The sequence below is a fragment of the Papio anubis genome, chromosome 11 (assembly GCF_008728515.1).
Source record: "Papio anubis isolate 15944 chromosome 11, Panubis1.0, whole genome shotgun sequence".
Taxonomy (NCBI): Eukaryota; Metazoa; Chordata; class Mammalia; order Primates; family Cercopithecidae; genus Papio; species Papio anubis.
In genome coordinates, this window is record NC_044986.1 from 119,896,766 (window position 1) to 119,924,735 (window position 27,970).

Below are 27,970 nucleotides of genomic sequence, written 5' to 3' on the forward strand. Positions count from 1 at the left end.
AGCCATCTGAAAGTAAATGGATGAAAAAGACCCTGCATTCCTCATCACCCCTTTTTTTTTTTTTGAGACAGTCTCACTCTGTCTCCTAGGCTGGAGTGCAGTGGCGTGATCTTGGCTCACTGCAACCTCTTCCTCCTGGGTTCAAGCGATCCTCCTGCCTCAGCCTCCCAAGTAGCTGGGACTACAGGTGCGCACCACCATGCCTGGCTACATTTTTTAATATTTTTTAGTAGAGACAGGGTTTCACCACGTTGGCCTGGCTGGTCTCAAACTCCTGGCCTCAAGTGATCTGCCCACTTCAGCCTCCCAAAGTGCTGGGATTGCAGGCGTGAGCCACCGTGACCAGCCAGTATATTACCTTTCAGTGAAGGCTTCCTGACGGCTATGCTTTCTCTTGTCCAGGTGAAGTCCAAACTTCCCTCCCAACCCCTCATCCCCCACCAGGCTGTGACCGCATTTCTTTTTCTTTCTCCTCTCTGCACTAGCAGCTGAGGCAGGAGAATGTTGAAATCAAAGATGGTGGGAAGACATGTCTGAGCTCATGTCACAGCACACACCTCCCCCGCTGGCTGTGGGCTGACACACTGTCACCCTGACCTGGGACAAATCCAGCTCCTTCAGGGTGCCACTTCCCTGATGCATGGCCATGGACCTTAGCCAAGCATGTTTGCGACCTGGCCTGGTAGCTCGTTCACCTCAAAGCAATTGCCCAATTTGTTAAATTTTCAGAGAGCACTTTAGTGGAGAGAGTAATTTGTTTTTCAGCCTTCAAAAGGCAGCCAAGCTTATGAGAAGCCACCTAGGAAGAAAACTACCAGTCAAGCCTTTTCGAAAGGAGCTGTTACAATTTTATGATTTTTAATTACAAGGGCAATAGATGTAAATGTTCTCATTGTAAAAGATACAAATATAGGCCAGGCATGGTGGCTCACGCCTATCATCCCAGCACTTTGGGAGGCCAAAGCGGGTGTATCACGAGGTCAGGAGTTCAAGACCAGCCTGACCAAGATGGTGAAACCCCATCTCTACTAAAAATACAAAAAAATTAGCTGGGCGTGGTGGCAGGTGTCTGTAATCCCAGCTACTCAGGAGGCTGAGGCAGAGAACAGCTTGAACCCAGGAGGTGGAGGTTGCAGTGAGCTGAGATTGCACCATTGCACTCCAGCCTGGGTGACAGAAAGAGACTCCGTCTTAAAAAAAAAAAAAAAAAAAATCCAAATATGGAAGTTTATGGAGTAAAACATAAAGGTCCTTTTATCATCCTTCTCCCCCACTTCTCCAAAACTATTTACCTCTGTTAACAGTGTGACATGTATCCTTCTAGTGTTTTTCTATGCACTGGCATACATACACAGAGAGAGAGACATGAATGGAATTATATGATACAACGATACGTACTAGACATATTTTCAAATATCTGCATATATACGACCTCATTATTTTTAATTATCACAAAGTTTTCCATAGTGTTATACCATATCTTTTAACCAATTCCAAATTGATGGCCATTTGAGTTATATCAGATATTTTTATAATCACATATGGTTATAAATGTGTGTATTATATATATCTCATTCTTTTATGTAAATAAGACACTTCAATCATTTCTAAGTTTGTCCTTATTATAAATAACTTCTTTTATAAGCCTTTTTCTGCATGTATGCCTTGGGACAGATTTCTGGAAACTGAATCAATTAATTAAGAGAGATTAACTTGTTAAAATGAAACACATGCTTAATTATCCAATTACCAATCCAAAAGTATACACTATTGTTAATTCCAAACTACATCAAAAGAAAAAAATCACAAAGGATCTTACAGAGAAAGTTCTGGGTATCTGTTACCAATTATACCATGAGTTTGGCATGAACCATCTCAGCCATTCTCAGATAAAATAGAGTTGGACGTATGTGTCACAAAAGCCAAAAGTCTCTCCCATAAATACACCAGGATAACAACTTAAGCCAAAGAGTTTTACTTCTGTATTAGCCACTCCGTAGGGGCAGCAGGTTCTTGCAGCCAGTTACACAGATGGTGTAGACAAAGCGTCTAGGCTTTAAAGATGGACAGGCACGAATTTGAATCTACCCCTACAAATCGAAATTTATTCTCTCATAAGGCGCTTTTTTTTTTTTTTGAGACAGAGTCTTACTCTGTCGCCCAGGCTGGAGTGCCGTGGCGTAATCTTGGCTCACTGCAACTTCCACTTTCCAGGTTCAAGCAATTCTCCTGCCTCAGCCTCCTGAGTAGCTGGGATTGTAGGCACCTGCCACCACACCTGGCTAACTTTTGTATTTTTAGAGAGACGAGGTTTCACTATGTTGGTCAGGCTGGTCTTAAACTCCTGACCTCATGATCCACCCTCCTTGGCCTCCCAAAATACTGGGATTACAGGCATGAGCCATTGCACCTGGCCAAGGCCTCTCTTATTCGTCTCCTTCCATCCCAATCTGACGCTGCCCTCCTCTCTGCACACATCCCTGTTCTCCTAAATTTAACTTTTCCTGCCTTGGCCACCAGATTCATCTTCCCCACACACCAGTTTATCCCTCTCTTCCCAATGCCTAATAGGAATAGTTTTGCTTCCAGCTGAAATGTGGAAGGTTGTAACAAACCATCACACCCACAGCTGCAACAACTGAAAAAAGAAAAAGGAAACTGGATAAGCTAACGATGACATATTTTTCAAAAACCTATTGGGAACTATAAATTCAAAGAACTCCTGAGAGAGCAAGGACTTTCCTGGGTGAATGGAAACGGGCACCCTTCCCTGGAGACGACGGCTGAGTCTGGATGGGCAGGTGGGGGGGCTGGTTCTGCCACAGACTAGGGGAGATGCAGGGACTTTTTGAAGATTCAATGAGATAAAAAGATATCAGTCCAGTACTCTTTCCACCCCATCCTTGCCCTCTGAATATCCAAAGTCTATTTACATTGATTTCAACTTGTGAAATATTTGAGCTGGAAAATATCTTTTGGGTTTTCCTAGTTCAATGATTTCAACCTAAGCTGCAGATTAGAATAGCCTACAGGACCTCTAAAAATACCCATGGGGATGGGGGACAAAGCAGTATCCAAACCAATTAAAACAGAATCTCTGTGGGGTGAGGCTCAGACCTCAGCACTTGTGAAAGGTCACAAAATGATTCTGGTATGCAGCTAAATTAAGAAGCACTGGCTTAGTTCAACCTACTCATACCATCCTGACTAAGGCAGGTTTTAGTCCCTTAGTCCATTTGCCATTTGGGCCGGTTATAACAAGATTCCCTGAGACTGGGTAATTTATTAAAACAGAAATGTATTTTCTCACAGTTCTGGAGGCTGGGAAGTCCACAAGGTGCCAGCATCCGGTGAGGGCCTTCCTGCTGTGTCCTCAGATCGCAGAAGGTGGGAAAGGGGAAGAGAGAGCCAGTCTCTCCATCAAGGCCTTTTATAGAGTGCCTAATCCCATTCACAAGGGAGGAGCCCTCAGGGCCTAATCACCTCTCAAAGACCCCACCTCTTATTACTGTCCCATTGGCAACACCTGAAATTTGGAGAAGACACATTCAAACCATAGCACATCTCTTATATTTTATGTGTTAAACTATTTTATATCATAACCTTTTAACTCCTGAGGGCTCAGGCTATTTTTGGGTCACCCTTGTCTCTTCCACAGCACCCAACATAACACTTTCCCTGCAGTAGAAGTCCAATAATTGTTTGTGAGGTGCTTGGTGCAATATGCTCCCAGGAGATTTAGCCTTTAGGAATGCAGCATCAGGAACAAAATGCTTTTTTAAGTGTTCATATTTTTAAATTGTAAATTGGCAAATAATATTTATATATGGATAGGGTACGAAGTGTTGTTATGATTTATGAATACAATGTGGAATAACTAAATCAAGCTAATTAACGTATATATCACCTCAAATACTTATCATTTTTGTGGTGAGAATATTTAAAATTTACTCCTTTAGCAATTTTGAAGTGTACATTATTATTTTCTATAGTTACCATGCTGTACAATATCACACACACACACACACACACACACACAAATATTCCACCTGCCTGAGATTTTGTACCCTTTGACCATCAGCTACACATTTCTCCCATACTCCAGCCTCTGTAAACACCACTCTTCTCTCTGCTTCTTTGAGTTCTACTGTTTTGGATTCCACATATAAGTGAGGACATGCAGTATTTTTCTTTCGGTGCCTTGATTATTTAATTTATTTAAATGTTTTCCAATTCTATCCATGTTGTTGCAAATGACAAGGTTTATTTTTATGGCTGAATAGTACCCCATTTTGTATATATGCCATATCTTCTTTATCCATTCATATGTTGATGAACATTTATGTTGGTTCCATAACTTGGCTATTGTGCTGTGATGAACATGGAAGAGCAGACATCTCTTCAATACAGTGATTTCAAATATTTTGAGTAAGTGCCCAGAAGTGGGATTGCTGGATCATATATTAATTCTACCTTCCCTATTTTGAAGAACTTCTATATAATTATTCATAGTGGCTGTACTAATTTACATTTCCACCAACAGTGTACAAGGATTTCCTTTTCTTTTCTTTTCTTTTCTTTTTTTTTTTTTGAGACCGAGTTTTGCTCTTGTTGCCCAGGCTGGAGTGCAATGGCACAATCTCGGCTCACTGCAACCTCCACCTCCTGGGTTCAAGCGATTCTCCTGCCTCAGCCTCCTGAGTAGCTAGGATGACAGGGATGCGCCACCATGCCCAGCTAATTTTGTATTTTTAGTAGAGATGGGGTTTCTCCATGTTGGTCAAGCTGGTCTCAAACTCCCGACCTCAGGTGATCTGCCCGCCTTGACCTCCCAAAGTGCTGGGATTACAGGTGTAAGCCACCACACCCAGCCTAAGGGTTTCCTTTTCTCCACATCCTCACCAACACTTGTTATCATTTGTCTTTTTGACAGTAGCCATTTTGACAGGCGTGAACTAAAAATCTCATTGTGGTTTTAATTTTCATTTTCCTAATCCACATGAATGCATTAATAATGCATTAATCAACATTAGTAATGTTGAACATATTTTTATATGTCTGTTGGCCATTTGCATGTCTTCTTTTGAGAAACATCTATTCAGATCCCCTGCCCTTTTTTTTTTTTTGAGATGGAGTCTTGCTCTGTTGCCCAGGCTGGAATCCAGTGGCGTGATCTCAGTTTACTGCAGCCTCTGCCTCCCAGATTCAAGTGATTCTCATGCCTCAGCCTCTTGAGTAGCTGGGATTACAGACGTGCGCCACCACGCCCAGCTACTTTTTGTATTTTTAGTAGAGATGGGGTTTCACTGTGTTGGCCAGGCTTGTCCCAAACTCCTGACCTCCAGCCATCTGCCCGCCTCGGCCTCCCAAAGTGCTGGGATTACAGGCATCCTTGCCCATTTTTTAATCAGATTATTTGCTTTCTTTCCGTAGAGTGGTTTGAGAAATGCATTTTAAAAAACCACACATTTAACACTTCAAAACAAGGAGAGAGAATAACATTTCCAAGCCAGCAAAATGAACAACTTTATATTGGCCCAGGAAAACTGGAGGTGAATATATTTCCAGGGAAATCATATCAATAACAATGAAAGAAACGGTCAGTTTTCATTCTCAACAGGCCCTGTTCCACTGGGTCTCTTACCTTTCCGGAAACTGATTGACTCTTCTCTAATCAAGGTGAGTCCAGGAAAATAACAAAGGCATTGGCTTGAGGGCCACTTGGCAACCATTGTTACCTGATTTATTCCCTGCTCTACTCATGATGACCTGTGTGATCTGGGGCAAATATTTTAACCTCCTACATTTTTAAACCTCTCAGCCTCAATTTTTTCATATATTAAATAGGAAAATATATATAACCAGCTCATAAAGTGGTGGGGAAGATTTCATGCGATGCTCTAAGACTAAAACCCACAGCAGGTATTCTAATAGGACCCTTGTTTCTTCTTTGAGACCATTGATTTATTCATTCCCTAGTAGGAAAATCAGGTTCATATGAGAGACCCCTGTCAAGATGAGGAAGGTTCATCAGGAGGGGTTTGAAGGATACACCGTCACGGAAGTGGAATGAAGACGGGGCTCTGGACTGGCCGGGAGAGGAGAGGGAGGGGTTCCTTAGGAGGGGTCTGGAGGATACACCATCACAGTGGAATGGGACAGGGCTCTGGGCTGGTGGGGAGAGGGGAGCTGAGCTTTTCCCTTACTGAAGGGAGAGCTGAACTCTTGAACCGATTGGATGTATTTTTCCTCTGTTTGGCCTTGGCCTGAACTCACCAAGAAGCAGTGGGCGGATGGATGTCACTGCCTATTTCCTCCCAATTGTTTTTACAGGCCTACATTTTAGAAGGCTAATTGTTAGAGTCCTCATCTTTCTTCCCCACAAGAAGAGGGCTTTGTTCAACAATTAAATCAGGCTGTCTCAGAGGCAAAGTCTTTCCATTTTAGACCAAGGTTTGGCTCCAAACATAAAAGAAATATTGGCTCTATTTCATTTAACTGACAATGTTTCCTCCCTCAGAGCCTGAACCGAAGTTTTCTACCCAAAAGAAACACTGGCCCCACCGTGATGTATCCTAACATCCAAATACCAGGAGGTGAGATCCCTGGTGGCCAAGCCGAGAATGAAGACAGTCGTTTAGACATCTTGCTTCTGCTTCCAGTGAATGAATGAAGCCAGCGTTGCCCTTGGTTTATCGACATAATGACCTTCATCTGACTTCATTTGGGACTTGTTGCATTTCCGGGTCTGTGCAACAGACCCACAGGGCAAGGGCACTGCACCAGCCTCAGGGTTAGGGATGCAAGCTGTTGCATCTCACGTGGCTTCTTCAGCACCCAACTTGTAAAATGGACATTTTCCTCCAGCGTTCTAAAGCTGCTGTCTAAAGCAATTGTTTAAGATAGGAACAGCAGACACTGGGGATTCCAAAAGTAGAGGAGGCGGCGGGGGAATCAAGGGTACTTTGTTCACTTCTTAGGAGATAGGATCATTGTAAGTCCACACTTCAGCATCATGCAATATACCCACATAACAAACCTGCACATCTCCCCTCTGAATCTAAAATTTTAAAAATATTAATATGTAAATAATAAATAAAATAGGCCGGGCGTGGTGGCTCATGCCTGTAGTCTCAGCACTTTGGGAGGTGGAGGCGGGTGGAATACCTGAGGTCAGGAGTTCGAGACCAGCTTGACCAACATAGTGAAACCCCATCTCTACTAAAAATTTTTTTAAAATTAGCCAGGCGTGGTGGCAGGCGCCTGCAGTCCCAGCTACTTGGGAGTCTGGGGCAGGAAGAATCCCTTGAACCCAGGAGGTGGAGGTTGCAGTGAGCCAAGATCACACCACAGCACTCAATCCTGGGAAACAGAGTGAGACTCCATCTCAAAAAAATTAATAACAATAATAATTAATAAATAAAATAAAAATGTACATCAAGAAAAAAATAAAGTGATTGTTATTGGATTAAAGGATTGTGTTCTGTGCTTTTAATCTGAGTGTAAACTGCTCCAGTCCTTTCTTTGGGAAATTCTGTCCAAATTTCCTTGTGCAAGTTACATGGCAAATTCACTCTGTAAACAGGAGACCCTCAGGAAGCCTGGGCCTAGCCGGGTGAATGGCCATCACCAGAGAGCAACCCAGGGCACCGGGGCCATGGGGAGGAAGTGGGAGGCTGAAGGGGTTGCGTGGAGGGTCTTCGAGAAGAAGGAAGAGGAGGGGGCTTTCAGGAGAGAGAAGGAAATTGTCTTCTTATCGGTTAGTGGTAGCTGCCATATCCGGCATCCTACAGCCTTCCCCCTAATGCTGCTTAGAGCTTTTGACGCCTTCTAGGGCACTGTTTACCCTCTCACTCTTTCCAGGTAAGTAGTTTTAACTGAAAAGAGAGCTACATCAGGCTGGTCTGAGCGCAGTGGTGCTTACAACTAATTGATCACAACCCATTACAGATTACTTTGTTCCTCTCCACTCCCATTGCTTCACTTGACTAGCCTTTAAAAATAAATATAAGGCTCACACTTGAAATCCCAGCATTCTGGGAGGCCGAGGCAAGTGGATCACTTGACCCCAGGAGTTTGAGACCAGCCTGGACAACATGGAGCAACATGGAGCAGAAATTTAGTCTCTACTAAAAATATAAAAATTAGCTGGGTATGGTGGTGCACGCCTGTAGTCCCAGTTATGGGGGAGGCTGAGGTGGGAGGATCCCTTGAACCTGGGAGGTTGAGGCTGCAGTGAGCCTTGATTGCACCACTGCACTCCAGCCTGGGCGACAGAGCCAGACCCTGTCTCGATAATAATAATAATAATAATAATAAATCAAATAGGCCGGGTGCAGTAGCTCACACCAGTAATCCCAGCACTTTCAGAGGCTGAGGCGGGCAGATCACAAGGTGGTCAGAAGTTCCAGACCAGTCTGGCCAACATAGTGAAAACCCGTCTCTACTAAAAATATAAAAATTAGCCAGGAGTGGTGGTATATGCCTGTAATCCCAGCTACTCGAGAGGTTGAGGCAGGAGAATTGCTTGAACTCAGGAGGCAAAGGTTGTAGTGAGCTGAGATCGTGCCACTGCATTCCAGCCTGGGCAACAGAGCAAGACTCCATCTCTAAATAAATAAATAAATAAATGAATAAATAAATAAATAAGAGAGCTAGATCAGAAGTCAAGTTGTTCAGTCCCAGCAGCTGTGACACCCGACCTCGCTTTCCCTCTGTGAGCCTCAGTTTCCCCATCTGTAAAGTGGTGGAGTTTAAACTTGCAGATCTTGAAGATCCCAGCTCCAGCAATCTGGGCTTCTAAGACTAAAAATCTCATTTTATGGTGAGTGTGTGCTAGGAACTGTTTTCTCATTCATCTCTTGTAAAATGAACTCTTAACTTTCAGCACAATCTTGGGCCATTAATAGGAACTCTCCCTCTAAATTATGAATGAACAAATGAACCTGATTTAACCCAGCCCTTCTCACTTTTACATAACACCCTCTGGGTGATGAGGGCATCTCCAGTCATCCAACGTGCCTATATCCTTAGCTGCCCTGTCTAGCTTCTCATCCCCCCGTAATCCTTTGTAAGCTGTGGATTTAGAAAACCAAGAATTACTTGTCCAGGTCTAATCTGCTTGCAATAGAACTAATTTATTACCGTGTAAGAGAACAGCAACAGAATCTTAGCCCAGATTCTCGAATGGGCTGAGGTGTGCTTTGTAGGAGGACCTGCCCCAAAGCACCTGCTGAATATAGCTTTTCTCGATGCTGCACCTGAATTCTCAGGCCTGCCCCAAATTGGAATACAGTTAGTGTTTTCCTCAAAAAGAATGAGCAGCCAATGGTCCAGAAAGACGATGGTCCCTCCAGAAATTCCCTTCCCCACGGGCTTCACTAATATTCCTGCGGCCTGTGGTGATTAAGCTGCCTGGGAAACAGGAAGTTTGATAGTCACTAAATGGCCTTCACTTCGTATTCCCTGTGTGTGGTACATTCTCAGCCCTGGCAAGCAAGCTGATGTCTGCTCTTCATTTGATAGCCAAACAGCTGAGTCAAGGCCATGCTCTCCCCTCAATGGGATGAGGAAGAAATTGCTGACACCAGCTTTGGGGACAGCGGCTCACACCTGTAATCCCAACACTGGGGAGGCTGAGGTGGAAGGATCACTTCAGCCCAGGACTTCAAGACCAGGCCCCATCTCTACAAAAAATAAAAAAATTAACTGGGCATGATGGCGCACACTAAGTAATCCCAGCTGTTTGGGAAGCTGAGGTGGGAGGATCGCTTGAATCCAGGAGTTCAAGGTTGGAATGAGCTATGATCGTGCCACTGCACTTCAGCCTTGGGCGACCTAGCAAGACACTGTCTCAGAAAAAGAGAAAAAGAAAGAAATAGCTGACACATTTCACCCCTAAGCCCTGGCAGTTATAAAATGACAGAATAACAATTTCTCTCATACCTTCCCCACTCCATTTGAGGAGATCTGCAAAGTTGAATTAAAGAAAGAGAACAACAGACCCCAGAAGGAAAATGTCTCAGCCTCTATGGGGAGCGTTGCAGGAAGCAGCTGCCTCCACTGACGGCACTAGGGTGACAGTACCCAGAGCCTGCCCAGGGCTGTGTCCTGGTTCCCTTCCCAAGGAAAGAAAGGGCATCTTCAAAGCGAACGCTGTGGGTTTCCTCTTCCTTTCTTCCTCCTCTCTCTATGCTTGCCATTCCTGACTAACTTCATCCATGATGCCTTCTGGGATTTAATAACTAAGTAAAGAAAGTCTTGGGTTAAGTTTCCTTCACATCTCAGAACTGACAAAATACTCTCAATATGTTGTCCCAGGACCAGCTGCTTGGGGCGTGCAGCAGTTCCACTTCCAAGGATTACAAAGTGGTTGTTAAAGGGATCTCTCTTTTTTTCTCTAATGAAACGCTCTCTGGAGCACTGGCTTTCTTCACAGCTCTCTTGATTGTCTTGGAACTTGAAGGACCTGAGCATTCCTAGCGAATCAATTAGACATTAGTTCTGGTAGGGGTGGTGCCAAGTCATCCAGTGCTTTTTTATCCCTAATACTTAGAACAGTGACTTGCATATAACAGGCATTCAACAGATACTTGCTGGTATAGACAGCCTCCTCCAAGTCATATTATAAAAGCCTCGCTGGAAAAACCAAAACGAGCCCCTTTGGGCTGGTCAGTAACTGAATCCGCTATAAAGTAAATTATAGAAATAAAATGTCTAGGCTGGGCACGGTGGCTCACACCTATAATCCCAGCACTTTGAGAGGCCGAGGTGGATGGATCACCTGAGGTCAAGAGTTCGAAACCACCCTGGCCAACATGGCGAAACTCTGTCTCTACTAAAAATACAAAAATTAGCCGGGTGTGGTAGTGGGCACCTGTAATTCCAGCTACCTGGGAGGCTGAGGCAGGAGAATCGCTTGAACCCAGGAGGTGGAGGTTGCAGTGAGCTGAGACCGAGCCATTGCACTCCAGCCCGAGCGACTTCATCTCAAAAAGAGTCTCCAGAGCGAGACTCCATCTCAAAAAAAAAAAAAAAAAGAATGTTTACAGAATACTGCTTCAGGGCACTACAGTGGGAACAGTTTCACCCCACAGGTGTGCCTGCACATGTTAGAGATCGTGCATAATATAGTTAAGGCACATGAGGAAAAACGAAGTGAGGATGTGGCTGGGCGGAAAACGAGGGTGGAAAACGAGGTACCTGCTTCTGTATATACGGGTGACGGTGTGCCCTGGCCAGGCCTGTCCTGGGCAGGAATATTAAGTGTGAAATATTCTGGAGAGTGGGAGGCAAGGAGTTCATGGAAATCCGAGCTTGCATTGCAGAGACTTAGTTCAGAGACTTAAGAACTCATCTACAAAAGAATGATCATGAGTCCACAGTGGTCTATATAAATGACGGAATAAGTAAATATATAGGGAGAAGGGACAGATTTTCCTTATGAAAGAATTACAAATGATAAGTGTAAAAGGAATAAGGAAAATTGAAACTCACTATTAAGGGCCTGGCAAGGTAGCATATGCCTATAATCCCTGCACTTTGCGAGGCTGAGGCAGGAAGAATCACTTGAGGCCAGTTCAAGACCAGCCTGGGCAAAACAGTGAGATCCAACTCCATAAAAAATTTAAAAATTAAGCAGGACATGGTGATTCACACCTGTAACCCCAGCTACTCAGGAGGCTGAGGTGGGAGGACTGCTTGAGCCCAGGTGTTAGAGGCTGCAGTGAGCTATGATTATGCCACTGCACTCCAGCCTGGGTGACAGAGTAAGACCCCCATCTCTTAAAAAAAAAAAAAAAAAAAAAGAAAGCCACCATTAGAACACCACAATACAAATAATATCTGCTGCAAGGAAAATACACTAATGGATGCTAAAATTAGAAGGTGAAACTTTCAGGAGAAACAGGGTATTTACATCCCCTCAAAGTATCTCCTTCATTGGTGGTTTTTGTGTGTGGAGATGGGATCTCACTATGTTGCTCAGGCCAGTCTTGGATTCCTGGGCTCAAGCGATCCTCCCACCTTGGCCTCCCAAAGCACTGGGATTACAGGCATGAGCCACGGCACCTGGGCTGGTGGTGGTCTGAACACATGGCCACAGATTCTTTGATGCTGCTCCCTTCAGGAGGTGGAGCTCACTGCCCTCCCCTTGAAAGGGAGCTGGACTAAGTGACTCATTCCTAAAACATTGAAAGTTGAAGGGAAAAAATACCAGCCTGGCAAGAGTTGGCAGACACCACCTTCGCCAAAGATCAAAGTTAACATCCCCAGAAGGAAGTCCTGTGTGACTGTGTCCCCTCAGAGAGGATGTCATGAGAAGGACACTTCACTTCGGTGGGATTCTTCCCGAAATCCCTAAACCAGACTCAGTCCCATCAAGAGAAAACATGAGACAAACCCAAACTGAAGAACATTCTACGGCCGGGTGCAATGGCTCATGCCTGTGATCCCAGCACTTTGGGAGGCCGAAGCAGGTGGATCATGAGGTCAGGAGTTTAAGACCAGCCCGACCAACATGGAGAAACCCCGTCTCTACTAAAAATACAAAAAAATTAACCAGGCTTGGTGGTGTGCACCTGTAATCCCAGCTACTCAGGAGGCTGAGGCAGGAGAATCACTTGAACCTGGGAGGTGGAGGTTGCAGTGAACTGAGATCGCACCGTTGCAGTCCAGCCTGGGCAATAGAGTGAGAATCCATCTCAAAAAAAAAAAAAAAAGAACATTCTACAACATACCTGACTAGTACTCTGCAAAAGCATCAAGGTAATAACAATTAAAAGGAAAGAGTGAGAAGTTGTCACAGATTGAAGGAGTCTAAGGAGATAAGGTGACGTCCTGGACTCTGGATCCTGAAACAGGAAAACGGCGTTAGTGGAAAAACTGGTGAGACCTGAATGAAGTCTGTAGTTTTGTTGCTAGCACGGTACTAACCATGTTAACTCTTAGTTTTGACGAGGGCACCATGTTGTTGTAAGATGTTTGTATTACGGCCAGCTGGGTGAAACGTAGACAGGAACTCTCCGTACTGTCTTTGCAACTCTTCTGTAAATCCAAAATTATTTCAGGCCAGGCGCAGTGGCTCGCGCCTGTCATCCCAGCACATTGTGAGGCTGAGGCGGGCAGATCACCTGAGGTTGGAGTTCGAGACCAGCCTGGCCAACACAGTGAAACCCCATCTCTACTAAAAAATGCAAAAATTATCTGGGCGTGGTGGCGAGCACCTGTAATCCTACCGACTAGGGAGGCTGAGACACAAGAATCGCTTGAACCCAGGAGACAGAGGTTTCAGTGAGCCGAGATCATGCCACTGCACTCCAGGCTGGGGGACAAAGCAAGACTCCATCTCAAAAATACATACATACATACACACATACATACATAAAATAAAATAAAATAATTTCAAAATAAAAAGTTTTCCAAAAACCATCTAGTCTAAGCCCTTTCTTGTGCATGTAAGAAATCTAGGAATGCTAACTTGCAAACTCCCTGCATCCTAGCACTGAGCATGTGATAAGTAGGAGCTTGGCCTGTTGTTTGCAAAGCAGAAAAGGACTATTGTGAAAGTAAGCAAACTTCTCAGTCTGTTTTAGAAAAGGGAGAATGTGGAAACTGGGGATCCGAAAACATTCCCTTAAAATTATCAATGCAAATGTACCCCTTAGAAAGTCTTCATGGTCAGGCACGGTGGCTCATGCCTATAATCCCGCCACTTCGAGAGGCCCAGGGGGGCAGATCGATTGAGTCCAGGAGTTCGAGATCAGCCTGGCCAACGTGGTGAAACCCCATCTCTACTTAGAATACAAACATTAGCCAGGCGTGGTGGCACACACCTGAAGTCCCAGCTACTTGGGAGGCTGAGGTGGGAGAATGGCTTGAGCCCAGGAATTCAAGGCTGCATGAGTCGACATCATGCCACTGCACTCCAGCCTGGGCAACAGAGCAAGACTCTGTCTCAAAAAAAAAAAAATATTAGAACATCTTCATGTTCTCCAGGGATAGGAAATCCCTGAGGATGCTGTCTGGAAGAGGTAGGGAGTGAAAAACACATAACCTTACAGAACGGACATCTGGTCCCCAAGGTTATGTGAGCATCCTGAGTTATGACCCACTCCAGAAAATCTGTTGTTCATCTGGACACTGACAAACCTCTCCACAGCCCCAGGGACAGGAAACCCTGCTTGCTAATTAATATGCGACTCAATTCCCTTTCCTGTGGTCTGCTGACTCACGCAGGAGTATCCTGGCAGTCTGTGGAGCCCTTAGGCTGTGATGTGGCTAACAGCACCTTCCGGGAGTCTAACAGACCTGATTTGCCTCAGTTATGGCTGAGCAAAATCAAGCAGGGTCCTTAAGTTCTCCTGGCTACAGTTCCATATCTGAAAAGTGGGGATAACAGTGTCTACCTTGCATTTGAAACGCCGGGCATGCATGCTTAGAAGAATAACTACCGCAGCAGCACTCTCTCTGTGCCAGGAACTGTCAGGCGTGTTTCATTCATATTTAGTCCTCCCCAGTGGGGCAATTCTCAACCCCTAAAGTCAGAAATACCATCTGATGCAGCAGCAATCCCATTACTGGCTATATACCCAAAGGAATACAAGCTGTTCCACCTTAAAGACACACGCACGCATATGTTCATTGCAGCACTATTCACAATAGCAAAGACATGGAACCAACCCAAATGCCCATCAATGATAGACTGGATAAAGAAAATGTGGTATATACACACCACGGAATACTATACAGCCATAAAAAGGAATGGATCCTATTCTTTGCAGGGACATGGAAGGAGCTGGAGGCCATTATCCTCAGCAAACTAATGCAGGAACAGAAAACCAGATACCACATGTTCTCACATATAAGTGGGAGCTAAATAATGAGAACACATAGACACATACAGGGGAACAGCACACACTGGGGCCTATCAGAAGGTGGAGGATGGAAGGAGGGAGAGGATGAGCAAAAATAACTAATGGGTACTGGGCTTAATGCCTGGGTGATGAAATAATCTGTACAACAAACCCCCATGACAAAAGTTTACCTGTTTAACAAGCCTACCCATCCGGCATGTGTACACCTGAACTTAAAATAAAAGTTTAAAAAAAAAAAAAAGATTCAGTCCTCCCAATAAGCCTGAAAACTATGGCATTCCTTCACATCTTTTTTTTTTTTTCTTCTTTTATTTTTTGAGATGGCATCTCAGCCAGGCTCAGGGACTGACACCTGTAACCCCAGCACTTTGAGAGGTCAAGGCAAGTGGATCACCTGAGGTCAGGAATTCAAGAACAGCCTGACCAACATGGCAAAACTCCTTCTATTCTAGAAATATATAACTTAGCCGGGCTTAGTGGCACGCACCTGTAATCCCAGCTACTCAAGAGGCTGAGGCGAGAGAATCACTTGAACCCAGGATGTGGAGGCTGCAGTAAGCTGAGATTGCACCACTGCACTCTAGCCTGGGCAACAGCGCCAGACTCTGTCTCAAAAAAATAATAAAGAAAGAAAGAAAAGTTTCTCCAAAGACATTTCTCAGGGACTGCACCAGGGGTCCTCTTTAGTCCCAAGGGCTGAAGTGCCATGTTTTGAGGTGAGTCTGGTGTCTTTATGGGGGTTCTCTTTTCACCTGGTCTTAGGAGTATGTCAGAACCTATAGGCTGAAACCAGCACCTTCACAGATTATCTAGACCATCAATTAATTGACTGGAAAGACTGGCTCACACACCGAGAACAACTGAATCCAAAGCCACTTATGCTGTCTTGCAAAATGTGAGCTTAAAATGAAGTTTATAAAACAGTCTTTAGCTGGGCCTGGTGGCGCGTGCCTGTAATTCCAGCACTTTGGGAAGCCGAGGCAGGCGGTTCACTTGAGCTCAGGAGTTTAAGACCAGCCTGGGCAACATGGCGAAACCTCATCTCGACAAAAAATACAAAAATTAGCTGGGCATGGTGGCACATGCCTGTAGTCCTAGCTACTAGGGAGGCAGAGGTGGGAGGATGACTTGAGCCCTGGAGATGGAGGTTGCAGTGAGCTGAGATCCCACCTCTGCACTCCAGCTTGGGAGACAGAGCAAAACCCTGTCTCAAAACACAAACACACTTTAGAACTCACAAGCATTGTGAGATTCAGATTTTGAAAACTCACAGAAGGCTTTGAATTTATTTTTGTTAATATATTTTTAGTTCAAAAAAAGTTACCTTCAATGACATGTTTGCTCACATTTCCTTTCTTCTATAAACTCTTTCTAAGCCTCCTCTCCAAGCTGAATGAACGCCTCACTCTTCACCAGCGCATCGTCTGGGTCTAGTCATCCACTTAGTGACAGAGCCCACTGTGGGCCAGGTTTGTATGGACGATGAGGAGGCACAGGGAGCTGCCCTGCTCTCAGAGATCTTAGGCTCAGGTTCACGAGACAGAGGCCAAGGCAGTCAACACACACAGCGAAAGGCGTGCATGGACTTGGGAGACAGGGGAGTCTTTTTTGGTGTAGGCTTTGACAACTGAATGGGGGTAGGGAGGAAGTGTCGGGGAGAACCCTGGATAGCTGGGGAGACCTCCCAGGGGAGGGAACGGCACTCTCGAAGGCCCTGCAGTGGGTGTACGTTGGCATGTTCAAGGACCTGCAGGAGGCCAGTGTGGCCGGAGCTGAGGGAGTGAGAAGTGAAAGGAACCAAGCCCAGGCAGTGAATGGAGATGACTGGTGTGTACAACGTCCACCCTCCCCGGCCCCGGCCCTCCTCTCTCCAACAGCATCCACCTGGTTACTGAATCTTCTGTATTTAGTTAGGGACTGTGGACCTAGCCCATCTCTCGGATGAATTCATCTCTCGGATGAATCTCAAAGCTGCCCCAAAAGGTCACAGAGCCCCTGTAGATCCCCACAGCGCGGCCGGCCCGGGACCTTACGATACATAGACATCCTCTTTGGGGGCAGTCTTTTCATTTTCTGGGTAGTCAGCCTGAAGGCTAGGCCAGATTTCTGTCAAGGCCACTGCTCTATCCCTGCACCTGACACATCTCACGCCATCAAACGTGACTCAGAGCTTGAGGAGGTGGCCTCAGGTTCACCAAAATGCCCTGCCCCATCACGCCACGGCCAGATCACAACCCTGGGAGTCATCTTGCAATGGAGGTGCCAAGTCTGTGCCGCCTGTTCTCTTCACAGCGTGGGCGGCAGGTGCGTAAAGGATGAAGAAAGACTCACTGGCAATCAAGGCTATTTCTGGAGCGTAGCAGTGGGGGGCTCTGGAAAAAATTCCGACCAAGCAAGACGCTGGTCATGCATTCCGGCTGCAGAAGGAACCGCTCCAGGGCTTCCTCCACTCGGCGGGTATGCCACGCTCCACCCTAAACCCCGTCCCATCTGCAGAGATGCAGATGCTGAGGCTGAAAGTGAAATAACCTGCTCAACCTCTGGCAGCCAATGAGTGGCAAAAAAGTCACAGAAGCTTGAGTTTTATTCCCTATAGAAACTTGGAAGGGGCCAGAAGGGGATGGGGAAGGGCGGGTGAAAGGAACCAAAATGAAAGATCCCTTCTGTGGTGCCGCTGGGGCAAGAACTGCTGCTGTTTAAAAGGGTGTGGGGAAGGGGGATAGAAGGAAGGGAGTAAAACCGACATAGGGCCAGGCACAGTGGCTCACGCCTGTAATCCCAGCACTTTGGAAAGCAGAGGTGGGCAGATCACCTGAGGCCAGTTCAAGACCAGCCTGGTCAACACGGTGAAACCCCATCTCTAATAAAAATACAAAAATTAGCCAGGCATGGTGGCGCACACCTGTAATCCCAGCTACTCGGGAGGCTGAGGAATGAGAATTGCTTGAACCTCGTAGGAGGAAGTTGCAGTGAGCTGAGATCGTGCCACTGCACTCCAGCATGGGCGAGAGAGTGAGAAACTCAGTCTCAAAGATAAAAATCAAATAAAAATTAATAAAAATAAAACATGAAGTCTATCAATTAGAAGAAAGACTGAGACAGCTCATTCTCCCCAAATGCAGGCAGGAGACACTCTGTACTTGAATATCCTGTTGAAGGGAAGATAATGAAGCGGTGAGTTGGCAGCTCCGTGGTGCATCTGCCATAAACACCAATTAAAGACTCTTCTTTCCCCCACGAAAAGACCAGAGGTTCACTTCGTCCATGTATTTCAACCAAGTATTTTATTGGTCTGGCAACTGCAAAATATACAAATTTCTGAAAGGCATCTCCTGTTGGAAAGCTAGCAGAGCTTTATATCCCAGGTCATTAATTCAGACAAATACATAGAACACAGAGAAGTCATAAGTCACACATAGAAGGCTCCCAAACCAATTAACAACAAAACCCAATCTCTACAGCTTTCTATTGTTTAGGCTCCTTATACATATTAAATAAATAAATAGCACATCTGCTATCAAAATAATACAAAAATAAATTTCAAGTATTACAAACGAAAATATCATTGGTGTGGTTCCAAACAGTTTTTCTTCTCTCCCAAAATGAAGAGCTTTGCCCGTGGTCTCAGGACAGAATAAGGAGAGGGGGAAACTCACCCAAAAACAAATAGACAAAGTTAAAAATATTGGTCCCCATTATTTTTTTTTGTGGGGTGGGGAGTTGGTAAGAATCAGTAGACGCCAAAATTCATGACTGTAGCTCAAACCCACCTCTGCCCCGTCCAACGTCCCCTCAAAAGGCAGGTCACTGGCTTGCAAAGTGGGCAGTGTTCTCCTTTCTGTAGACTCTCCCTCCCTGTCCAGATTCATGTTCCCTCTCTTCCCATCTAGGCCCTTCCCAAACTAAAGGCCCGTGTTAGGCCAAGGCTTCTATATTTAGGTATTGATTTTAGGTAGTCAGAGGGGAGAGGGGAACACAGCTTTATCAAGCCCCTATCTGTATCGAACTTCAGAGTTGATGTTCAAAGAATGAGGCCTGCGAAGGGGACACGAGAAACTATTCTCGAGAGCAAAGCAACAGGCCTTTCATGTCAAATCGAAAAATACAACCAAGTGAAGCACAATCATGCACCCATGCACGCCCACCCCCTACCCACACACTCTGATGAGACTCAACATCCAGGGAGAGAGAGAAAACTGTGTGAGTCTGGAGTTGCACGGGAATGCAGACAGACATCCTCTCCAGCAGATGCCAGCCAAAGCGGGTGTGATGGGCAGGGAGGGCTTGAATGGTTCAGCGTGAAAATCCCCCACTTGATTGTACGATATCTGAAGCACAGCCTCAGTTCCTACTCAATTCCAACCGGGAAAAAAAAAACATGCATTCTTTAAAAACTTTTCTCGAAAAACAAACAGCAACAGCTCTTCTTGAAAAACAAAGAGCAACGGCTCTTCTTTCCACGCCCAGTTTCAGCTGTCTAAATCCCCCGCCCTCACCCAGGACCTGTCCCTTGAGCTGGGAGGAGGATCTCGGGGCTCACAGCAGAAGGCAGGAAAGAAAAGTGACCTTTGGCACCAGCTTTGAGACGTCCTGAAAAGGGTCATTTGGACAAACTCTGCTGCCTGCCGAGTTTCCAAATGGTTTCATCTGGGCACGAGACCCCCCGCCCCGCCCCACCTACCCCAGGGTTTGAGGCAATGACAAGAAACCAACAGGCTGAGACGACAGGTCCCATGCTTTCCATCACCACAGAAATGTCACAGATGCCATGAAGGGAAGGCCAGGACAAAGTCCACTCTTCCGACTTCCCCAAGGCACTGGCAGAGTGCCAGGCACAAGGCAGACGCTCCAAGACAGTGTGCAGGCAGCTCTGGAAGCAGCAGCTGGGAGTGAGGCCTTGCTCGGGCCACTGTCCCCACCTGGGAAGAGCAGGGACAGTAATGCAAGTGCTGGGGAAGGACGCCAGGTGTTTCGCTCCCCACCTTCAGAGGCTCCAAGCCCCCCCAGGGCAACACACCCCAACATCGACGTTCCTGAAGAGAAGGTGTGACGCTCAGGTCACACTTCCGCCATCAAAAAAGTGCAAAAGCCAGCAGCTCCGGGAAACTGTATCTCAGTTCCCCCCAAGTCCAGGTTGGAGGAGAGAGGGGCCCTGGAGGGCCCAGGTCTCATATTTCAGCAAAATACTTCCCTCTCCCCGTGCGGCCAGCCTGCCCTTGAACATCTTTGGAGGCAGAACGCAGGCCTGGAAGGTGTGTGGACCCGCGGGACAGCCGAAGTGTGGACCACCCAGCCAACTTGCACATCGGCTCAGGGACTTCTTGCACAAGACGCCCCAACCCAACACCTATCCAAGTCCATTCCCATGAAGCGTCTTCCCAGGTCAAGATGCATCAAACAGCCACGTGGAAGTTTTTACCCATTCCTTGACCTTCAGCCACTAGGAGCTTGCCTCCTTTAATTTTAGGATTCTGCCACCAGTGTGGTCTTCCCAGCTCCAAATGTGCCAGGAGATCACAGAAACAAAATAAAATGGCACAGTGTCCCTAGTGGCCTCTTGTCAGGACCAGCACTCATCACTCTCCCCAGGCCTTGTAGGTCTTCGAAGCTGGACACTCCTAGGAAACCCAGAGAGTGGAGGTTGGGGCCCCGCGGCTGAAGGCAGGGTGCCAGGGACCCACGTGGCTTTCCGGTGTCCAGCGGCTGAGGGGACACAGAGGGTGCCAAGCATGGTTCTCTTCGGCCAAGGCTCCCCCGCTGCTCCATCCCACCCTCTCCAGAAGAAGTCCTCAGGATACGCTGCGCCTCGGGCAGAGGGCAGGACACAAGCTAAGCTGCAGAAATGGAAACGGAATGGAACCAACACGTCTGCTTCAGTGTTTCCTGGAGGAGTCGGCGCTGCTCCGGGAGCCTTTCATGTTCTGTTTTCAGGAGAAAAGAAAGGTGGGGAGGGAGTCAAGATTTGCAGCTGGCTGGCTTCTAAAGCAGAAGATGCCGAGTCATGCAAGGGAGAATTCTTCCCTCCCTCCATCCCAGACAAAGAACAGGACCTAAGAAAGGTGCTGCCAATCCCACAGGCGGAAGACAGCCCAGGTGGGCCCCAGAACATGACGGAAGATAACCCCAGAGTCTCAGAGAAGGGGCTGGGCGCCAGGCCACGAGCCCGCCTGGTGGGGGCCGTGTGGCTCCGGGAGGACCGTGAGCTACGCAGTGCTAGGCGCCAGGGACCACAGGAGCCTCATGCTCATGACCCCATAGAAATCCCACAAGGGGAACCTCACTGGCCCCAGCCAGGCAGATGAGCCTGGGGCCTCCAAAGACACACAGGCCCCCTCCTCTCAACTCAGCCCACAGCAGAGCCACACTCCCAGCTCCTGCATCCAGATTCTGGGAACACAGCTTGACAGGCAGAACACAGGTGATACATGGAATGGCTGGACATGGTGGGGAGGCCGAGGCAGGAAGCCAGGCAGAGGGGGCTGTCGCTAAAACCCTGCCCCACTTCTGATCACAATGGCCCTCGCAGGGAGTCCCACCCCTAGGGCACTGGCCAGTACCAACTGCCCCCCGAAAACATGTTCCGATATTAGTGGGGAACATGACTGACTGCAGCCACTGCACAGCAGGACTCCTTCCCCGACCTCCTTCACCTACGCCTCAAAAAACAAGAAAACATACAATGTTTAAAACTATTCTCTCCAATCCTCAGTGTCTCCACCCAGACTGCTCTAAAGACGGTGGGAGAGCCCAGGCACACAGGGCCACCACGGCCCATACCCACCCCACACAGAACTGGGGGTCCGAGGCTGCAGCCATCCACAGGGAGGAAAGTCACAGGGCTGGGCAGCATCAGAGCTCTCGCCCAGGCCTGGGCTGGACTCAGGAAACCAGGTGATGGGTGCCCGCTGGGAGGTAATAGGTGCCTGCTGGAGGGTGATGGGTGCCTGCCGGGAGGTGATAGGTGCCTGTCAGGAGTGATGGGTGCCCACTGGGGGATGATGGGTGCCCACTGGGGGATGACAGGTGCCTGCCAGGGGATAACAAGTACCTGCTTGGAGGTGATAGGTGACTGCCAGGGGGTGATGGGTACCCATTGGGGGTTGATGGGTGTCTGCCAGGGGATGATGGGTGCCTGCTAGGGGGTGATAAATGCCTGCCGGGAGGTGATAGGTGCCTGTCAGGGGGTGATGGGTGCCCATCGGGGGATGATGGGTGCCCGTCGGGGGGTGATGGAAGTGATGGGTGCCTGCCGGGAGGTGATAAGTGCCTGCCAGGGGGTGATGGGTGCCCATTGGGTGATGATGGGTGCCTGCCAGGGGATAATGAGTACCTGCTGGGAGGTGATAGGTGACTGCCAGGGGGTGATGGGTGCCATCAGGGGATGATGGGTGCCTGCCGGGTGATGATTGCCTGCCGGGAGGTGATAGGAGGTGCTGCCAAGAGGGTGATGGGTGCCGTGGGGGATGTGGTGTGGTGCCTGCCGGGAGGTGATAAGTGCCTGTCAGGGGGTGATAGGTGCCCGCCAGGGGTTGATGGAAGTGATGGGTTGCCTGCGGGAGGTGATAAAGTGCCTGCTGAGGGAGTGATGGAGTGCTACCAGGATAATGAGTACACCTGCTGGGAGGTGTGGGAGTGCTACCAGGGGTGATGGGGCCATCGAGGGATGGTGGAGTGCCATGAGGAGATGATGGAAGTGATGGGTGCCTGCACCCGGGAGGTGATAAGTGCCTTCCAGGGGGTGACGGGTGCCCATCGGAGGGTGACGGGTGCCCATCGGAGGATGATGGGTGCCTGTCGGGGGTGATGGGTGCCTGCCGGGGGGTGATGGAAGTGACGGGTGCCCGCCAGGAGGGGACAATTCTCTCCAGAGAGCCCTGGGTCCTCATATCTAGGGAGAGCCCCAGCCGGGCTGTGGGATCAGAGAGCAGGGCTGACATTTCCCTCCACATCCGCTGGCTCCGACCTGTCCTCACCACCACCAGCCCACGGCTTCCGGCACCCACAGATGATGGCGATGCAACAATGACAGTGGAGAGCCTGCAAGACCGGGTGACGTCCACGTCCTTCACCCAGGGGCCCCGGCTCAGGACACGTGGGGGGTGAGAGACAGACTAGAAAGGACCTCACGACAATGGTGCTGCACTTCACACCCTCGGCATGGAGACAAATGAGCCCCGCACTGCACGATGGCCAGTCTGCACACAGACCCAGGTGCCGTGACGCGGTGCAGAACGGAGGGACATGCACCCAGGCATTTACCTTCCACGGTTAGTAAGGAGAAAACTTTGAGAAAATGTGACAGACAGTTCGTCTTTCAAGCAGAGTGGGGAAGAGGAAGAAACAGGTTGGAAAAGGAAAAAAAAAAATCTTTAGTAGGGTTTTCTAGTGTGCATTTGAAATTTTAAAAATGAAGGTTGCATCACAAATGCCAGGTGACCTCTCGATCCCAAGCAGCCGGCACAGCCCCTAGGAAGGCACTGCAGAGCGCCGGGTCTGGACAGTCGTTCACCCCCATTTTACTGGGAAACCAAGATCACAGGGGTCAAAAGACTCTAGGCCAGGTGCAGTAGCTCACGCCTGTAATCCCAGCACTTTGGGAGGCCGAGGTGGGTGGATCACCTGAGGTCAGGAATTCGAGACCACCCTGGCCAACATGGTGAAACCCCATCTCTACTAAAAATACAAACATTAGCCAGGCGTGGTGGTGGGCGCCTGTAATCCCAGCTACTCGGGAGGTTGAGGCAGAAGAATCACTTGAACCCGGGAGAAGGAGGCTGCAGTGAACCAAGATTGCACCACTGCACTCCAGCCTGGCAACAAGAGCAAAGCTCCGTCTCAAAAAAGAAAGATTTCAGGCCACTGCCTTGAGACCCCAGGGGTTTCCCCTTCCCAAGTCTGAGTGTTCCTGCTGCCCCAGAGAAGAAATCCCTCAGGTTACAGAAGGGTATCCAAATGCTGACCCAATGCCAGCAAGCCCAGAAGTCTCCACAGGCCCAGGGCACCAAGTTCCTCCCTGACGAGAACAGCACCGCCGTCCACCATGCACTTCCTAGGGGCCAGATGTTCTGCTAAGTGCTGTATCTGGAGTCTCATTAGGAAACCTTTATGAAGTTATTATCTCCATATTACAGATGAGGAAGCTGAGGTCCTAGAATTGCTTTAACGTGCCCGTGCCAAGGACAGAGGCCAGGAGGAGTAGAACCAAGACGCAGACCTGGCTCGGTCTGACTTTCATCATAAATTCTGGTCACAGAGCCCAGGTGGACTCCTAGAATCAGATGTGGCTACAATCCTAGACGTGGGGTCACGCACCCAGAATGGACGGGACAATGGGACTCCAGAGTGAAATTCCGACCTGAGTCAGGTGTGATGGGTCCACAGGATGTATTTTTGCTGAGCAGGAGGGATTCTAGCAAAGGCACTATAATGTCAGTCTTGGAGATGGACAAGATCAGCTTTAGCGGGTCGGAGGCTATCCCCGAATGGTTCTTCCTAGTACAAAGATTTCTTTCCTGGCAACATCAGGCCACGGGTCTAACGCAGGGGTCCCTAACCCCTGGGCTGTGGACCAGTACCCAGTCCATAGCCCATTCGGAGGCAGGACACACAGCAGGAGGTGGGCGGTGGGCGGGCCAGCCAGCACTAACACCCGACTCAGAGGAGCATATATGAACGCTACGGTGAACTGTGCACACGAGGGATCTAGGCTCTGCGTTCCTTCTGAGAATGTAATGTCAGATGATCTGAGGCAGAACAGTTTAATCCCCAAACCATCTCCCACCCTGCTGTGGTGGGGAAAATTCTCTTCCATGAAACGGGTCCCTGGTGCCAAAAAGGTTGGGGACTGCTCGGCTACAGGATCAGGACAGGCACAGATATAAAACCTTCAGGCTCCAAATGCAAAGGCAGGTTTCCCACAAGGAGAAGCCCAGATCCTGAAGTGCTGCACACTGGCCTGGCACATCACAGACACTGGCCCTGAGGATGCAGGGCGTGCCCCCAGAAGCTGGAAGTTAAGGGCAGGCCCACCTTAGGTAAGCAAAGCCTGGCCGTGGGAAGCAGCTGCAAGGGAGTGGCTGTGGGGGGACACGAGGGTCCAACAGCTGCCTATGCCTTGCAGGCTGCAGGGCAGGGGCCTCAGGACAGTGGCAGGGAAAGGTGAACCCTGCTGGAAGCACGGGGCAGTCACTCGGCCCCTCACCCATTAAACGGGGCACTGACTGTCCTTCCGATCTCTCAGGGTGGTCTTAAGGAACGTGGGCATGGGGGACACTGGTATACCCTCTGGCCCTTCACCCCTTCGCCACCAAAATTTGAGTGCCATGCCCAACCTCTCCCGTTTCCAAAACCCAGCCATGCTTTTCAGTCTCAGGCTGCACTCCTCATTACACCTCTCCAGTTTCTGCATAAAGTAGCAAAGGTAACTTAAGGAGCAAAGAGGAAATAAAGGGGAGGTGTGTTTTTGGGGGGGCACGAGGGTGACACTTCATGGTGGCTTGTCATTAAAGTTCTGCGGCAGAAAGGCCTCTGCTCCCGGTGGGGGCAGGATCCCAGAGTGGTGGGAACACAGCCCCAGCTATCCAGGGGCTGCCAGAACTAAGACTCAACCTGAAACTCTGCAGAGAGCTCTGGGAGGAGCAGAGGTGACCACATGGGTTAGAGATGGAAGCCGCACCCAGCCCTGGGTGCTCCCTTTCTTAATTAGGCTGACTATGACGCTGAGCAGGCTCCACCCCAGGACAAACGGATCCTCAAGAAGGGCTCCACTTGGAACTCTTTCGGGGCATGGGGGGTCCTCATGGGGAGGGAGAGGCTCAGAGCTCAGGCCCCAGCACACTCCCACTATTCACACAGGTTTGTTTTACAGATTAGGCTCTGAGTAAGTTTTCCTTTCAAAACAAGACACTCCTGGGGCAGGAGGGGGCTTTACGGCTAATGGCACCTGGCGCAGATGCAGCTCGCCACTGAGATCTGATTCGGAGAAGGAAATGTGGACTTATGCTGAGCCCTAAACCACGGCCATTACAAACCACGACCTGCAGCCCTGAGAGGGTCACGGAGAAGCCAGCTGTCGTGCGGCGGTGTTGGAACACACGCAACCGTAGTGGAGCCACCACCACCTCCTGCACCCTTTTCTAAAAACATCCAGGAATCTCTCCTCCCTGCTCCCACGCCCATCTCCTCCTTCCCCGTGAAGACCTCGGATCACAAAACTGCTCTCATCCTCAATATTTTAACAGGCAGGAGGCCAACTGAGCAAGCAGGAAGAAAGCGGTGAAGCAGCAGCAATGATCGGAGAGATACTTACAGACAGGCTTGCCCTAGCAAAGGCTGCGGAGGAGAAGCAGAGAGAGAAGTCAGTCAGGAGGCGCAATCTGCAGGGACGAAGCCCTGCAAAACCCCAGGCCGGCCCAGCCAGCAGCTTCAGACGTCCCTAAGAACCTGGCCAGCCTGAAGGACTGTCCTCCCGACACCAGGGGCAGCTCTGAAGCGGATGGGAGGATGCAGCCCCTGCCACTGCGTCCTCCACGATGGAGGTCTGTGCAGCTCAGGATGTCAACCCCCTTCCCCAGCCTGGTCCCCCCAAGCATCAAAGCAGCGGCCTCTGAACTTCCAAATACAACCGCACATTTCCATCAGAACGGACGCCACAGGGACACCATTTCCGTTCTGCTGGCTTTTCATGAAAACCCTCAGATCTGAGACCCGCCAGGGAATATTTATGAGGGCTCTCCCAGTCCTGCCCCCGTCATGTGGAAAGCTAAGGAGACTGAGGGCCTGGGAGGAGAAGAATCTGGGCGATTAAATGCTGCACTCATGTTAGTGTTGAACTACCACCAAAGCCAGGCCTCCAGACTTCCGCTAATCACAGCCACCTCACCGTGTCTACGTGTCCCCACCACGTGCCCGACACTGGGCCTGATGCAGGGCACGAATCCCCCCATCTGATCTGCATTCTGCACTGCCACTGTTCCCCCATCGCCTGGATGAGAAAACTGAGGCCTGCAGAGGTTAAGTGACCTGTGGAGGCTGTGGCATCTCGCAGGTCACATTCCAGACACCACCAGGTCTAAGGAAGTCTCGGAAAAGGCGGGAAGAGGGGGCAGACTGAAGAGGATGCTCAGAGCCAGCAACAACATCCGGCTCATCCACAAACCTGACCGGACGCTGCACTAGGCTGATTTGTGGGGCCAGGCCTGGTGGGTGGAGGTGGGACAGACCCTTGGGTGGTACCTGAATTTGAGCCCAGAAATTTCTACATCTCACATATTTGCAAGGGTTCCTGGCTCTAAAGGAAAAGACCAGTTTTCTGAAAACAAATCAATGTCTAATAACCAAAATCTTCCAGCCTGTAACCTTCAAAACTAATGAAATAAGTGAAATCGGGTTGGGTTTTTTTTTTTTTTCCTGAGACGAGTCTCCCTGTCGCCCATGCTGGAGTGCAGTGGCGCCATCTAGGATCACTGCAACCTCCACCTCCCGGGTTCAAGCAATTCTCCTGCCTCAGCCTTCTGAGGCTGGGATTACAGGTGCCTCCTCAGCTGGGACTACAGGTGCCCGCCACCACGCCTGGCTAATTTTTATATTTTTAGTAAAGACAGGGTTTCACCATGTTGGCCAGGCTGGTCTCAAACTCCCGACCTTGTGATCCGCCCGCCTCGGCCTCCCAAAGTGCTGGGATTACAGGCGTGAGCCACCGCACCCAGCCTTGTTTAGGTTTCTCACTACCGCTGGGATAACCGTGTTATTTATGGGAGAAAGTGGCCACTCTCTTTGTTTTAGAAATAACCATTCACGAATGTGAACGGGTCTTGGACATCTCACTCTTCCTTCTGCACTGCCTGCTTCTGCCCTGTAAAGACTCCATCCTCAGAAAGGAGGCGAACGCAGTCACAGTTGTCACCAGCAAGGAGAGTCCCCGGGGCCTCAACTTCGGAGGGTGCTTCTCATGTTCTCCCTCAACACACACGTGTGTGCACATGCCCCCGTGACACACGTGCACAGACACCTACAACACACACATGCACACCCACACACACACCCCCACGCATTCCTGCAAACACACACGCAATCGCAGATCTGCGGCGTCACGCCCG

At 48.8% G+C, this 27,970-nt stretch overlaps 1 protein-coding gene across 11 annotated transcripts in view; it reads right to left on the reverse strand.

Moving 5' to 3' along the window:
- Positions 1–27,970, reverse strand: part of PFKFB3 (6-phosphofructo-2-kinase/fructose-2,6-biphosphatase 3) — a 306,098-nt gene that overhangs the window by 199,264 nt on the left and 78,864 nt on the right. For 3 of the 11 annotated variants that reach the window (XM_031652532.1, XM_031652531.1, XM_031652530.1), the window contains 2 exons: positions 21,655–21,817; positions 18,139–20,794 (listed from right to left, as the gene is read on the reverse strand). The exons of 3 other annotated variants lie outside the window; for them this stretch is intronic. In XM_031652532.1, the coding sequence (XP_031508392.1) occupies positions 20,703–20,794; positions 21,655–21,817 (255 nt within the window). In that variant the 3' untranslated portion in view covers positions 18,139–20,702. Of the gene's footprint in view, positions 1–18,138; positions 20,795–21,654; positions 21,818–23,132; positions 23,185–26,181; positions 26,205–27,970 lie in introns of those variants that run through there. 5 more of the 11 variants (XM_031652537.1, XM_031652538.1, XM_031652534.1 and 2 more) reach the window with 3 other exon arrangements.